The sequence below is a fragment of the Orussus abietinus genome, unplaced genomic scaffold (genome assembly GCF_000612105.2).
Source record: "Orussus abietinus isolate OABI.00-Male unplaced genomic scaffold, Oabi_2.0 scaffold2, whole genome shotgun sequence".
Lineage (NCBI taxonomy): Eukaryota > Metazoa > Arthropoda > Insecta > Hymenoptera > Orussidae > Orussus > Orussus abietinus.
Window position 1 is genome coordinate 1363122 of NW_019396012.1, and position 14614 is coordinate 1377735.

The window sequence follows — 14614 nt, forward strand, 5'->3', positions numbered from 1 at the left end:
CAGGTGGCAGTACCTTGCAGAACGCTCGGCTACTCGACGCTCCGTCGATAACAGCTTGGATCCTAACCGGAAAAATTATAGAAATCTTTTTAATTTTTGCAATGTCATTTTAATTCTTGCATTCTTATTTAATTATTGAATTTGAGGAGGCCACTTTTATGGTTAAGATTAATTATTTTATACAGGTGGAGACATCCCTGAATTAATTCACGTGTATACGCAGACACCCACGTAGGTGGAAATGATAAAATCGAGGTTTTCAGAAGATGCGAACGATAAGAGTGTCGTAGAAATTTCGACGTGCGCGATTTATCAGCTGGAGAAGTCAACGAGCACCGACGATGACAACGAGGTTTATTCGAAATTGGAGCACGATAGAATCATTTCCGAACTTGAAACGAAGATTACTTCGTTAGTTATTACTTGTAGATTACTTCGGTCCGAGTCTGCCAACGCTAACAAGGGATTTTTAATAAACAACTATAAGGCACAATTAGCAGAGCTGACTAAAGAAAAGGAACAGGAAGTATCTAGGTGTAAGGAGCTTGAAAGTGAAAATGTTCTTTTACGAAATAGCAATGCTCAGCTGAAAGGCAAGGTATGAGTATCATTACGAACTTTGATGGTTATCATATCGGTAGGAGTCTTGATATCAAAATGTCACCGTAGATATCGTTGTTAAACAGTGAAAAGGAAAAGCTAGCTCTGGAGTCGGAGAAGTCAAAATCGAGCGTGAAGGAGAGGGTAAGACAATGCCATTCGGATTGGGAACATTCTGGTTGAGGGGAATAAATTATTTTATTCGTCATACACGTAATACTGACACATAGACCCGAGGGTAACCCTTTCGAGTAACTAACCGAGCGAACTAAATACCTATAAGGATCGCGCAAACTCGCGTAACGTATACTACTGTACCTCCCAAATTGATATGTCCAAGCTAGCAACCATAACTTATGAAATTAATAGTTCGCGATGATTCCATGGATCATCAGGTAGAGACGCAAGCGTTGAAGTACGAGCGATCGATGCAGCAGGAGATGAGCTCGGTAAAAGCTAAGTGCGACCAGGCTGTCGGGATAATTAAATCGAAAATGAACATCTCGGAAAGTCGCAACAAAGAGTACCACGACGGGATAAAGGTACTCGTCGCTGCGAGTTCCCCCGAAACTTTCCCAAATCCATTCGCGACGAATTCCCTTACACCTTGAGGAATTCCAGGGGTTCCTGGCAATGGTTCATGGTCGCGACCACAAGAAGAAATCCGAGGCTTGTCCAAATGGTGGCGAAACCAGTGATAGAGAGGTTCACGAGGCGGCGTGCTCTATCCTGAACATCACGCCTGGTGAACTGTCCGGATTCATGAACGCCGGTTCATCGAGCACGGTGTTACGAAGGTAGCAAAATCCTCAAATCATTTCCGTGAATCATTGCCCGATTGCAGATCAAGTCCTGGCTAACGGAGCTGCAAAAGGTGACTTCGAGGAGCGGCTTCGCGGAAGACCTGGCCAAGTTTCTCTTCGAGAAGTCCGCGACGGTCGGGGAGGAGTGAGAAATTAATTTCCAGGAAGACGACCGTCTCTCGCCTTGGCAGAGTCCTCGGATTGTTGCAGCCGTGCACTGTTGTACGCGCCATTGAAACTGTCAACCTGACCCAAGATTTTTCTCCCGGGGATCCTCTCGTCGTCTTTGACGTTCACTTCGGCCCCGATGTGAACCGGCCAGGGTACCTTGGCGTAGTCCTTAGAGGCGATCTGACTCTCCAGCTTACGATCCTCGCTCGAGTCAGGAGTCTCCTTGCCTCGAAGGTTCTCCTTTGTGGGAACTCGCTCGAACTCTAGGAGAGGACGGCCGTCGTCTTCTACTCTGGCCAGATAGGAAGGATAGGGCCTGCTGTAAAATCCGTCCATTTTCTTCGAGTACGGGTCGTAGTTGTCGTACAGGTAGGTCGGTCTGTAGCGGTACCTGTTCGGATCTACATTGCCAGGCACTCGTTTGTACAAATGCGAGCCTGCACTGGATAAAGGTACGGCCGGGGACCTGGAACCTTCGTAGGGCCTCTCATAGTTTCTCAAATCTACAGGCTTGCGCACCACCTCTGGAAGCGTGGCGTAGTAGATGACTCTCTTCGGCTTCGGCCTGGCCCTGCCGAACATGGAGTCTAAATCGTCCTCGTGGTAGCGATTAGGATAGTACTGGGACTCGAATCCTCTGGGATAATAATCTCTCTCCGTCCTATAACGATCCGGGTAGTAGCCTCGCGGTATATGGACATCGAACACTCGTTCTTGCACCCTATCCGGATACATAGGGACGTAATCGTCATAGGACCGCGAGAACGGCAGATCTCGGGACTCTCTGGTCTCCGGGAAATCCCTTCTCTGACTAGTCACGAAATCCGTCTTTGGAGGCATTCGGTTAGGTCCCGCGACCGGCAAGAAATTATCTCGAGTTACCTGGTCGAGGTTTACGCGGTGGCGAAACTCCACGGATACTGGCTGCTTTGACCAGGATTCCGGAGAACCTAGTCTTGCCTCCCTTACGTTTTTCGTCCCAGAGATTTTCTCCATATCCTTATCCGCTTCGCGCCTTACTCGGGACCTCTCAACCTCCGGGACGTGGACCAAGTTGCTGCTGGAGCTGCCTTGACTGTAGACTTCCTCGGGCTCTCTTTGATCCCTGAGACTCTCCTCCTCGGAGTCCGGGATTTCGCTCCTGGTTACGAGGTACTCCTTCCGATCCGCGTCCTGGAGATCCCTTCTACTGCGAAAGAACTCCTCGTCGAAAGAAGGGTCCTCCAAGACGAGGTCCTCGGTTTCGTACTCGAAGTCCTCGCTTTGCCTACCGCTGCGAGAATATTCGCCCACTTCTGAGAATCCGTTAAGGTCGGCCACGTCTTTTTTGCTGATCCGGTAATTCTCCAACGGTTGGTGCTTCTCGACCGTCGAGAGTCGTCCCACTCCGCTGATGCTGTGGACCTCGAAGGCGGAGGACTCCAGTTTAGGCCAGGAAGGACGATGGGAAGAAGTGTCCTCCACGGTCGACGGAGAGATGTCCCACGCCGTGCCTATTCCTCCAGCTTTGGCACCCACTGCCAGGAGCAGCAACAAAATCATCTCCAAGGCCGGAGGCATAGCGAAATGTCCTAAAAAGAAATTAATCCTTTATTTCAGGCTTTACATAATCTTAAACTGGCGTCAAAGGTTTCGTTTATGAAACTATTTTCCTAACTGGGTGTATCGATTCATTTTTTCTTTAAAATCAAATTAGACCTGTGCTTATCACTAATGAGTAATGGGAAATTTATCGCGATGTGCAATCGAGGCAGACCTTGGGACCCAACGAAACGTCACGTCTGACCAGAATGAATGTCACGGGTTGGATTTTCACCGAAATAGACAATGGGCTGGACACAATGTGCAGCTTCCGGTTTGCGGTTAGATCTCATCGGCCTCGACTGTCGAATTCGAATGCCCATCCGACGAGCCACCGATTCTCTATAACAAATATAATTTCCCAGCCGTTTCCGCGGTATTATACTAAGTTCCGGCCAACCGGTGATTGTCCGGTCGTTTAAACGTACAGTGACCAGAGAACGAGTTAGATGACCACCGACGACCCGGCATTGAAATCACCGACCAAAACGCTCCTTGCGTTGAATTTTGTTAAATATACTAAAATGCCTCTAAATCCCACATTCACTTTTCAAAAATATATATTAGGATCCCGAAATAGCTCGACTCACCTGAACTCGAGAAGTCGATCGATTCTCTAGTTGTTCGGGAATTTAATCGATCGCGGCTGGATAGAGGCACTTTAAAGAAGCGGGATATGTCCCGTCGCGGTTGTTCGAAAGATAAGAGCAAAATGTGAGCACACCGGGACTCGTCGAGTGCTGAAATACCTTCTGTACGGTTCAACGATCGGTCATGTCGCACATAGCGGCGGTTTCATTGTAAACGGGCCCGAGAGACAGGAAGAACACGGGATGTCGCTGTATAGCGGAACAAATCTCCCCAGGATAATTCCCTCTCGTCCTGCCGTTATCTCCGCACCTCGACTGTTCAACAGTTACAGTCCGGATTTTACAGTTAGGGCGGGTTCAACGTACCTTGGATGACTTTTTAATTAAAGACTTCATTACCGCGCGCTTACGATTATCTGTCCGTCACACCGAAGAATCACCGATTACGAAACGTGTAACGAAGGCGTCGACGAATTCACTAAGATACGCGAATTCGAGATAACGGCAACGGTCGATCTTGAATTTCTAACGATTCTAATTTAACGCGATTCAAAATGCCCAGATGGATAATCCTTAAAAATCCCGAATCCGTGATGTGCCTAATTTCTTTTCGTTTAAAAATTCCCGCTTATCTGCGATACGCGAGAGTCGAAGATAACGGCAAAGTCGATTGTGAATTTGCAACGGATCGAATCGAACGCGATTCAAAATGCCCAAATATCGGGTAGATGGGTAATCCTTTAAAACTCGGGAATTCGCATAAAAATCTTGACGCGCCTAATTTTATTTCGTTTAATAATTCCCGCTCGGTAGATTGCATGACAATTTCCATGCAAATTTCGAAATTCTCCAGCGATGGTCGAAGTTTCCGGGAATCCACAACTCTTGCGCGGATCCCTCCGCATTAGGGACACTATAATCACGTCTAACGATGCCAACTTGTTGAGCAACTAAATTAACAGGTAGTAGGAAAATAAATGCAACTAGCAATAAGGACTGAGTAACAAGGGTTTAATTACCTACTTCGGGATAAACTGCGGACCCGGTAGACACGAAGCTGTCAGTTGGGTGGAACGATGCTGACTGAAACCGCATCTCGCTGTGACCCATGTATTTGTCTAGGTCCCAGGAGGCATTTGCGGGTGCAACGCACTCGCGTCATTTTGCATAACAGTACCAGATTCCTGAGAGCGAAAACGAACTGCAGGGCAGAAAAAGGAGTAATTTCCTTAAAGGAAAAGAAAAAAAATACAAGATTCTCGTTCTTCTCGCCGCGAGAAAATTTATTCCGAGATGTTTATTTTTATAGAGTATTTAGCGAAGTTTATAATAATATAATGTATTTGGAGCTTTTAATCTAAAGGAAGTCATTGGTTTAGTTTTAGATACTTTTAATTTCTTTATCCAGCTCTATTTCTTTCTTCAGCGTGGAATGTAGATTCGAGGATACTTGGAGAGCAGCGCCACTTTGCGGAACTATTTAGATGTGTTCACGGTTTTGCATTGATACCGGGTCTAAGAAAATGTGAATTCATCGGTTCAATGCATCGACTTTTCGTGTATGTATGTGCGGCTTTGTGCCAAACAGTGCCAAAAATTCATGTAAAGTGATGGTGTGAAGCAAGATTCCTTTATCCTTAAAATCTTCCGAAAAAGAAGTCGCAGAGTTTACTGCTGTGGACAAGATGTAACTTTACCTGTAAGAATATTATTTAACGTTCAGGGAGTTGAATAGTATAATTTATAGTAATTACTATTCGGGGTAAGATGGCAGAGGAAGGCAAGAAAGTGTCTTTCGGATTTTCAAAGTCGTTAAAGAAACCTACTCTGAAAAATGTTCCGCTTCCCGAAGAGAAAAAAGTCGATTACATCGAATGTCTGGACGAAAAGTCTATCAAGGTTTTCGGGTGAGTGAGAAATTTAGATTGGTTAGAAAATGCAGAGTAGGACATAACCTCTTTCAGGGTATTTTACTATTTTATTTTATAGAGAGGAAGAAAAGAAAGATGAGCCTCTTGTAATTCCTATGCTGGGACCAAAGACGTGGCATGACAGAATTATTAACAAAGTAGATGCCGACATCTTTGAAACTAAAGAAAAATTGAGCGAAAATGATGCATCACGGATTAAAGATGAGAAGAAAACTGAAAACATCACTGACAATGGGGTTCTTTTGAATAAATGTAACCTGCCATCGACGGAACGTATTGAAATTAAAATGGAAATAGATGACGATGTTAAAGAACCAACTAAAACTTTAGAGGAACAAGCTGCAAAGGAGATTATCGAAGAGCTTACAACTGCTGAAGTTAAGGTGGAAAACAATATCGACGTGGCATTACCTGTTCCACAAAATGAATCTCTGCTTGGTCAGGAAGAGGTTTGTGATTAAAATCTAAATATTTTATGTCATTACACCGATGACGTAATTAACAGCTGTTTTCTGCATTATAGTCCACGCTAGAAGATTACGAGCAAATTCCCATTGATAAGTTTGGCGTAGCAATGCTGCGAGGAATGGGATGGCAACCTGGGAAGGGCATTGGGAGAAATGAAAAGTACTGTCTCGTTTGAATATTTTACTCTTGCATGTGTATTTATTGCACTATAGACATAGCCGTTAAAATTTCAGGTTTAATGTTGGTAACATAAGATTTGCAAAATGTTTAGAGTCGTCGCAGCAACAATACCCGAATTACGGCCAAAAGGTATGGGGCTAGGTGCAGACAAAGTAACGTTGCAAAAACAAAAAGAAGTCAAAAGGAAAGATGAAGAACAGTTGAAACTAGTGAAGGGAGCTTTCGTGAAAATTATTGCTGGAAAATACAACAATAATTATGGAGAAATTGAAGGATTGGATGATGACGCCGGAAGATTAATAGTCAAATTAGCCCTTGGGGGAAACATTGTTTCCCTTAATGAATTCATGGTTCAAGCAGTAACAAAGGACGAATACTCAAAAAATGCTAAAGTTTTAAGTGTGTATTCCGTACAACTACCGGGACTTTTAATGAGAAGAAAGTTGAAATTTTGTCAAATATTTGAAGATTTTTCCAGCTATGTAATTGTAGAAACCAGTAACAATTATCCACATTCTCTTTAAAAGTCCCATTTTCATGATTCAAAAGTAAGATTTCTAAATCAGAAGATTTAGGCTTTAATATTTTCCTGAATTAATTTCAGATTCATCATCGTACGAAAAGTACAAAGACAAACACTTGAACGACCAAAAACCAGAAGACACTCGTCAGGAATCAAATGACAGGGACCTAAAAAATATGAGTTCAGACGAGAACAACGATAAACTTAGGAATAAAAGCAAGAAATCTAAAAGTTCAAAAAAACGATCAAAATCAAAAAAGCGGAGAAAGCACTCTTCCAGTGAAGACAGCAGTTTAGACCGAAAGTCAAGGAAACGAAAAGATACCAGCGATAGTGACAGTGATCGAAAATCGAAGAAATCAAAGAAGTCAAAAAAGCACAAAAGGCAAGATAGTTCTTCTGAACGTGCGAGCAGAAAAAGTAGAAAGAAAGACAAGGAACGAGAAAGGAGAAAAGACCGAAGCAGTCACCGAATATCTGGATGTAAAAAATCGTAAATTATAGAAACCCCGATCTCAGTTATCCATGAGATGACGATGATAAATATTAGACAAAGTTTTAAGGTTTGACTCCATTGTACAATTTCGTTTATACAATTTTGTAATAAAACTTATTTTTTCTTACTACTTCAGTATACAGTAGATGTATCCTACATTTCATCTACCGTACTTTCCAAGGTTCTGTAAGAATCGTTCCTACTTTCTATTCCCTTAGGTGAAACAAATTCTTTTTCCTAAATCTCCCTCAAGGCTTATACGAATATTTCTTTTATACATAAATGCAAATTAATAACATGTTCCCATATTTTACATAAACCGAAGTGTACGTCACTGGTGCTAATCTGCTATGACATAACCTCAAATCGAAAGTGACATGCTATCCAGATTAATCAGCAAACGGTTCTACGCAACAATGTCAAGTATGTTAAAGATTTTCGTAGGATAAATTTCTTAGTTTTGCAGTTGATACCTTTTTTTATATGTAATCGATTTTTCAGCTTTTCGAGTCGCCCTAGTGCAACTTGCGGTAAACAGCAACAAGGAAGAAAATGTTTCTCGAGCAATTTCATTCATAGAACGTGCAAAGCAAAAACAAGCTGATATGGTTGCTCTCCCTGAATGTTTTAACTCTCCTTATGGAACTGGTAAGCACCTCTCTACATTTTAACTGTATACCAGTATACTAGATTTTGCCATTAAAAAAAAAAACATTCAACGGATCATTGATAGACTTGAACTAAATAAAATCTATTCATTATGATCACGTAAATAATATATTCGGGTTTTAGCCCATTTTCCAAAGTACGCAGAACCTATCCCAGACGGTCAGACATGTACGGCATTGTCTGCGGCAGCAAAAAAAAATGGTATTCACGTGATCGGCGGCACAATACCCGAAAAGGATGGGGACAAATTTTACAACACATGTACCGTTTGGGATCCACAAGGAAAGCTCATAGGGAAACACAGGAAGGTACGGGATTTTTAATTCCATTTCCTATTTTATTTTATTTTACATATACTTTCACATAAACGTCCAATTCGAGTGTACACGCTTTTGATATAAAAACATGATGAATCGGCAGATGCATCTGTTTGACATTGACATTAAAGGAAAAATGACATTCCGAGAAAGTGACACCCTCAGTGCAGGCGATTCCTTGACGACCATTGACATGCTGGGCTGCAAGATCGGTATCGGGATCTGCTACGATATCAGATTCGAGGAAATGGCACGGTTGTACAGAAATTTAGGTAAAATTCCATTTAAATTGAATACATAGAGTGCATGTACTCGTCAAACGGAAATATCCTGTCATCAGGTTGCCAAATGTTGATATACCCGGCGGCGTTTAATATGACAACTGGTCCTCTGCACTGGAGTCTTCTTCAACGGGCAAGAGCAAATGACAATCAGCTGTTCGTTGCCTGCATATCTCCTGCACGAGGACTAGGTGCTGGATACATTGCGTGGGGTCATTCCCAACTTACCGATCCTTGGGGCGAAATCCTTGCGGAGTTGGATGCCGAAGAGGACATGATCGTATCCGACGTAGGTGAGGAGATAGAAATTAATGGAGACACGCATGGTCAGTCATCCAACACGTACTCGGAATGACTTGCTGGCCACTTGGCTGCACATGATTGTCGATAAATTGACGACAGTTTGCTAGGGCCAATTTTGAGGGGTGGCAAAGCCAGGCAAAAAGCAGATAGCTCATGTCGCAATCACGCGCTAAATCGTCTTCATTCTCTGTGCGTCACGAATGAGGACATTGCTTGATTATTCGTCAGTGAAAATGTCATGTATGACACAGGCGATCGTCCGCGTTCGCACGGAGTTTCGCTCTCGTTAAAGCTCTTGGAACTGTCGTTTTAAAAATCGAGATATCATCTCTCGTCGCCCCTGAAAATGGAATTTCAACAGTACTTTCATTTCAATATACCCGTCTATAACAATTTAAATATTCTTCTTTCAGATTTGAAAAAAGTGGACGAAGTCAGAGCACAAATTCCAGTGTTCCGTCAAAGGCGCACCGACTTGTATGAAACTGTCTGGAAGAAGAAGGACTAATTTTATTACACTCCACGGAATAATCGTGGACATACTTGATACGGTAAAGAAGAAATACATTTTGTAGGTTTATTAAGGGAGTATTCAGAAAACAGTGAGGATTATTTTCAAATTCGTTTAATGTGACTTCTGTCGATAATTGCGGTGAATTTATAATTATCGTTTATACATAAAAGGCCCCTTTATCGTTATATAATCCGAATTATGGTCAGAAGTAATCACACGTTGTAATGATATGCAAGAATCATTATCGATGTATTTACACTGGTACTGGGTAATAAATATTCGTACGTGTAAATATTAATGTTAATCGTAAGCTTAGAGAAATTGGTCAATCGGTATACATTAGAAGCATCGTTATGGCTTTCTCCATCGTGACGATTTCATTGATTTTTCGTTACTTTTACATTCGTCTTTTAATCGATATCAAGAAGAGGTAATTGGCTGATTAGATCAAAGAGATGTACTAAAATGTAACTTATAAGTCGGGACTCGTCCCAGGTATTACAACCTAGGGTGGGCCTTTTGATATAACAATCGTACTTTCAAGCTTATTTTTTATAAAGCGAGAAGAGATATAGAAATGGAAAGGAATATTTGCTTATAGAGCATTCGGGCTCTTTTGACCGATAAAATGAACCGTTCCTTGCACGTCCTTCCCGTCCTATGAATTATTTACACACGAGTATTTCTAGCCCCGTCGATCGCATCGCGACCTTATTCTAACACAGACGTCTTACCCTGTCACGAATTAAAAATATTAGCGAAAAATAGTTCCCAGATTGAGAAACAGGTGAACTCGTTCGATCATTGAGCTGTTTCCGAAAAGGCACCTGCCGAAGATGGCCAAACTTAAGCTCACCTTTAGATATAATATCCAAACGTTACAATCTTCTATTCCATTATGTGATTACGCTCGTAGATTAAACAGAAACGTGCTCTCTTCCAGCTTTTCAAATTGAAAGAATCGGAATTACTATACATAGTTGTTCCACAATCTGGGATATTTGCTTTTCAATTTTCTTTCAATAGGGTAGTGGAAAAATCTTATTTGCAATAGCGCAGAAGCGAAAACCTATTAATGGCGTGATATGTCGCGTTGTTTCCATTTCTATGCGAAAGTATTAAACTATATTAAAGCGAGGTTCTCGTATCACGTAAAATTAGGCAACGTTCGGTCCTTTGGAACCCTCGCCATTAACTAGTCTAATCTCTCGCATACAGGCTATATAAATATTTCAATTATATTTTCACTCCATCAGTAGCACCAAATTCTATACAAGTGGATATGTACTCGTCGATTACCTAAGTGGGTCCCGCTTTAAACGTCTTAAAATGTACAAATTAGCCATTTAACAAGTGGATCCTATTTTTTTCTTCGCATTACCCCATACCGATATAAATCCCATTAATTCCCCGACGCGTCGGCTTTAAACGTGACATATGAGAAATCGTTGAACGTCTTCGGGAAAAAAAGAAAAAGTGGATGGATTTTCTTTCAACCGGCCCAGCCGATTTGCGAGTCCAAGTTCGATTATTCCCTTGAAATGGCCCAGGGGGTAATTAACATTCTAAATAGTCTGACCGCTCGATCGCTATTCTGAATTCTTTCGCAAGCCGACCTACGGGATCCAAGTCTGGAATAAAAATCGAAGCGACTCGCTTAGAGCTCAATAGGCGTGAAATTCGTCGAAAGACTTAACGAAGCTGCCATTAACTGCATATAATTGCAGGTATCTTGCAAAAGCAGTTTCCTTCGGAAATGCACGCGGCACTTAGACGCGGTCGATTCTCCCCTATTTTCGCCTAGCCTATTAAAAAACTCCGGACGCCCGCTCGGTTTTTATTACCCGCTTGAATGATTTATAAATATTCTCGCGAGCAGACGGCTACCGTAGTCAGGCGCGCTTTTGACTTTGTACTTTTATAAGAAAAGGAGCAAGGAGATACCGAATTAAATTAGGGGATTATAATAAGAGCAAGGATCGCCAGGACGCTGAAAATACTCAGCTTCGGTCTGCTCGATGATCCTGCGGCGATGATTAAATCGGGACCGGTCCAATCAGCATCCGTCTCGTCCAGGCACTCGAATTCGCAACAACGCTCTCCGACTCGAAACCTCTTGCATTTCTGATAACAGATGCAAATTAGATAATGGCCATTGAAAACGATCCGTGACCTTAGCTTGCAGTCGATACCGAAAATATCTAAGTAAGAGACCAAGGGACCTTCGCGTGAATATTTCACCAACTAGGGAAACAGATCATTAACGAGTTAATGAGATACCACGTGGAGAAAATGAAGATATAAATGAGCCGACATGTACCGTCCCCACTTTTGCATGACATTGGTATTCTAGTGGCGAGCTTTTACATTTTACAGCTTGTGCGGTGTGCCAATGAAGGCACGAAGAATCGCTCAGTAGATACATAAATGTATGTACGGAAGTGGAAATACATGTACGAATAGAGGGGTATTCCTCGTGACCCAATTTTTTATACGTCTTGCCGTACCCCCCCTCGACCGGGACCGGGAGGCAAAACCGATAATTAAGAACTTTGACATTGGCCGATAACGCAAGAAATTAATTACGGAAATTAACAAGCAACGTCCCACGAACTCCTACTAATTATCGTACCGGGGCAATTAAGGTTTAAAGTGGCAATCATTTATATAGTGCGCGATCGATATGTCCGGAAGAGGTTGATGAAAAATATAGATGGGATTGAAGAGTAAACGGTAAATTGACTTTACCCATTACACGTGACAACGTCGTGTTTATTCTTATTCACGCTCCTTTAGGGTCTTCCTAATCAGCTTACAAGTATTACAACATCTAATCCTCTGTCCAGGAAATAAATGTCTAGGTCATTTCCTGCTGACTCTCCGAATATTTATTATTAATTCCTGTAATTTCACGCCACGTTTTTCTTGTTACAATAAAAATCGATGAAAATTTACATACATTTTCACACGCCTCGTAACTTAAGTTTCGCGTAGAAAAACGTAAAATGGAAGAGTTACAGATTAGAAAGCGTATACGTATTCCTAAAATTGCATATTTACCGCATTGGCGCATTTTTACTTGAATTTAATGTAACGTTACATTATAATTTTCTATAATTTAACTCGGTTGCTGAGTGTGATATTACAGAGAGAATGTAATTTTACTGGAATTTATCGTGGCATCGAAATAACCAATGATTGTGTAAATTTACAGGGACATTTTTATCCGCGTAGAACGATGCATTAGGGAATGATCCATTTCATTTCCTCGGAATCAAAGGGGAAAACAGGATGGCAGCAGTTGAGGCAAATGGGCCTCATTTGTAATTTTTATTCCTACCGAAGTCGCGGCCGAGGACGAGAGGTGTTCGCCGGCATTGCGAGTACTCGCAATGAATATGTATCGTTGTTGGCATCGTCAGAATGCCTCAACTGCGGCGCTTAAATGCGCCGCGTATTTCTTAAAATAGCTGCATTTTCATTTTCCATCGTACGCAAACCCGAATGCATTTGCAAACATCAAACGACGTAATAACTAAGTGGAAACGGTTCATGAATGCGGAAAAAAAGTTCATCGCGTCATGGAATTATCAATTCACCCGCAATTTCCCTCGCACTTAGTAAAGATCCCCCGAAGGACTTAGCGTGGAGGGGATTTCTTTTTACGTGAACATTATTTATATTGTTTCTTTTTTTTTCAGTGATTCCGGAGCTGAACTCGGAGCGCAATTATGGAGATAAAAATATCGACCGTGCACGGTATCGAAGTAAATTACGATTACGAGAAGGTTGCGAGCTTTCCACGACCTCGATGCACGGAAAGGACTCTTTTCCACGATGACGAAGTGGAGCGATCGAATTTCTATACGGGAAAAGGAACACGCGAGCTCGGGAAATAGTTATGCAGGTAGGCATTAAGGCATTTTACGTAATCCTTGGGGAACTGATAAATGAACTACCCATATCGACGCTCTTGTCCTGGCACTACCAGTTATTTAAGGTATCTAAGAAGGCATGGAAAAGACATATCATTTCCTCTCGAATACCTCAACAGAATAGGTCACGTACCGGGAGTGCAACGAGCGGAGCAATTTCCAATAAGGACCGGTCACATAGAACGGACGGCAATAAATCTCATCGGGAATTGGGGCTGGTTCGATTACGCGAATGCGTACGAAACATTTATGAAATTACTCACGTAGGGCGGAGAGCAGTAGATCGCCTGACACCACATGGGTTCCGAATGATAACAAACACAGAGGCTGCACACTGCTGGTCCAGGCACGTAAAGAAGTCCGTGTCTCACGGTGCTCCCTTGGAAGTCCGTGCAGTTCTCCTCCAAGGCATCTAAGGTAAGACTTATCTCGAGTTGGAGTGTCCGAATCATGCATAGCTTGGTTTAAAGGTTCGGAAAACGCGGTAAACGTCTGTCACCTGTTTTCTGAAGTACGAGAAGAAAGGCAGTCAAAAGGAACATCCTTCCGAGCAGCCCCAGGTGGACGCTCGAGGACCCCATCGTGTTCCCGGAAGCGTGTAGGGTCCTTAAGACGACTTCTGGAGCAGCTAGACGAGCAGCCTCTTCCCGCGAACTGCCGGCAGGAACATGCTCCCTGGACACGAGTAACAATTGCCAAGGATTAGCCAGAATCGGAGGAATAATTCCCGCTTAGCATATATTGCGGATTCCGCGTGGGTCTGGACCGATCCGCCGCATGTGGGAGTCGCGTGATCGCGGTAATAACAAACCGACTCGACTCGTTACCTCGGAATCATCCGAGGAAACTATTGCAAGGAACATCTTCTTCGAGACTTCTCTCCAAGTCGATCTGAAATTACGAGGAGTTAAGAAATCCGACGTAAGCCTGGTTTGGATTCAAAGCTCCGGCAGAGAGACCCAACGCAGAGGGATGAACGCGAACTGTCAAACCCACGTGGGCAGTGCCAGTCATAAAGGGGAACTTAATTATTCCCAACACCTACGTAACGACATAACCGGTAAAAAATCTCAGCGTTTATCGCCGTATTTCGACTTGTGCGAGGCACTACCTTCGGAAAGCTTCCTCATCCGGGGTACCCCGAAAGCACCCTCGAATTTCGGTTTCACGTTTCTTTTTTTTTTTTTTCCAGTGATTTCGATGGCGCCAAAGGCTCGAGACTTTTGCGAATTCCCGAATTCCCGGTTTCCTC

The 14614-nt window shown here is 42.7% G+C and overlaps 5 protein-coding genes across 8 annotated transcripts; 3 read left to right on the plus strand and 2 right to left on the minus strand.

Annotated features, from left to right (window-relative positions):
* Window positions 1-241: 241 nt before the first annotated feature.
* On the plus strand, window positions 242-1552 carry LOC111674371. Its single transcript, XM_023434558.1, has 5 exons — window positions 242-598; window positions 670-744; window positions 996-1142; window positions 1222-1386; window positions 1445-1552. Exons 1-5 carry the CDS (start codon window positions 242-244, stop codon window positions 1550-1552), a joined length of 852 nt encoding a protein of 283 aa, XP_023290326.1.
* A 4-nt stretch (window positions 1553-1556) lies between these two features.
* LOC105700430 lies at window positions 1557-3134 on the minus strand. The gene has a single exon (XM_012426261.1). The coding sequence runs from the start codon at window positions 3132-3134 to the stop codon at window positions 1557-1559; it is 1578 nt and encodes a 525-aa protein (XP_012281684.1).
* Window positions 3135-5330: 2196 nt separating this feature from the next.
* Window positions 5331-7473, plus strand: LOC105700463 (G-patch domain and KOW motifs-containing protein). 2 transcript variants are annotated; one of them, XM_012426298.2, is made up of 6 exons: window positions 5331-5444; window positions 5513-5652; window positions 5735-6125; window positions 6200-6303; window positions 6416-6723; window positions 6929-7473. In XM_012426298.2, the coding sequence occupies exons 2-6, from the start codon at window positions 5513-5515 to the stop codon at window positions 7342-7344; spliced, it is 1359 nt and encodes a 452-aa protein (XP_012281721.1). In that variant the 5' UTR covers window positions 5331-5444; the 3' UTR covers window positions 7345-7473. The 2 variants fall into 2 exon arrangements, with proteins under 2 accessions (XP_012281721.1, XP_012281720.1); XM_012426297.2 differs by having other exon boundaries at window positions 5331-5652.
* Window positions 7474-7506: 33 nt separating this feature from the next.
* Window positions 7507-9719, plus strand: LOC105700592 (omega-amidase NIT2). Its single transcript, XM_012426578.1, has 6 exons — window positions 7507-7766; window positions 7845-7991; window positions 8136-8320; window positions 8433-8601; window positions 8670-8903; window positions 9327-9719. The coding sequence occupies exons 1-6, from the start codon at window positions 7721-7723 to the stop codon at window positions 9419-9421; spliced, it is 876 nt and encodes a 291-aa protein (XP_012282001.1). The 5' UTR covers window positions 7507-7720; the 3' UTR covers window positions 9422-9719.
* Window positions 9523-14612, minus strand: LOC105700594. 3 transcript variants are annotated; one of them, XM_012426586.2, is made up of 4 exons: window positions 14474-14612; window positions 13862-14037; window positions 13626-13774; window positions 9523-11551 (listed from the first exon to the last, which is right to left on the minus strand). In XM_012426586.2, the coding sequence occupies exons 2-4, from the start codon at window positions 13941-13943 to the stop codon at window positions 11381-11383; spliced, it is 402 nt and encodes a 133-aa protein (XP_012282009.1). In that variant the 5' UTR covers window positions 13944-14037; window positions 14474-14612; the 3' UTR covers window positions 9523-11380. The 3 variants fall into 3 exon arrangements, with proteins under 3 accessions (XP_012282009.1, XP_012282008.1, XP_012282006.1); XM_012426585.1 differs by lacking the exon at window positions 14474-14612 and adding an exon at window positions 14190-14278; XM_012426583.1 differs by lacking the exon at window positions 14474-14612 and adding an exon at window positions 14190-14269 and having other exon boundaries at window positions 13626-13785.
* Between the last annotated feature and the right edge of the window lie 2 nt (window positions 14613-14614).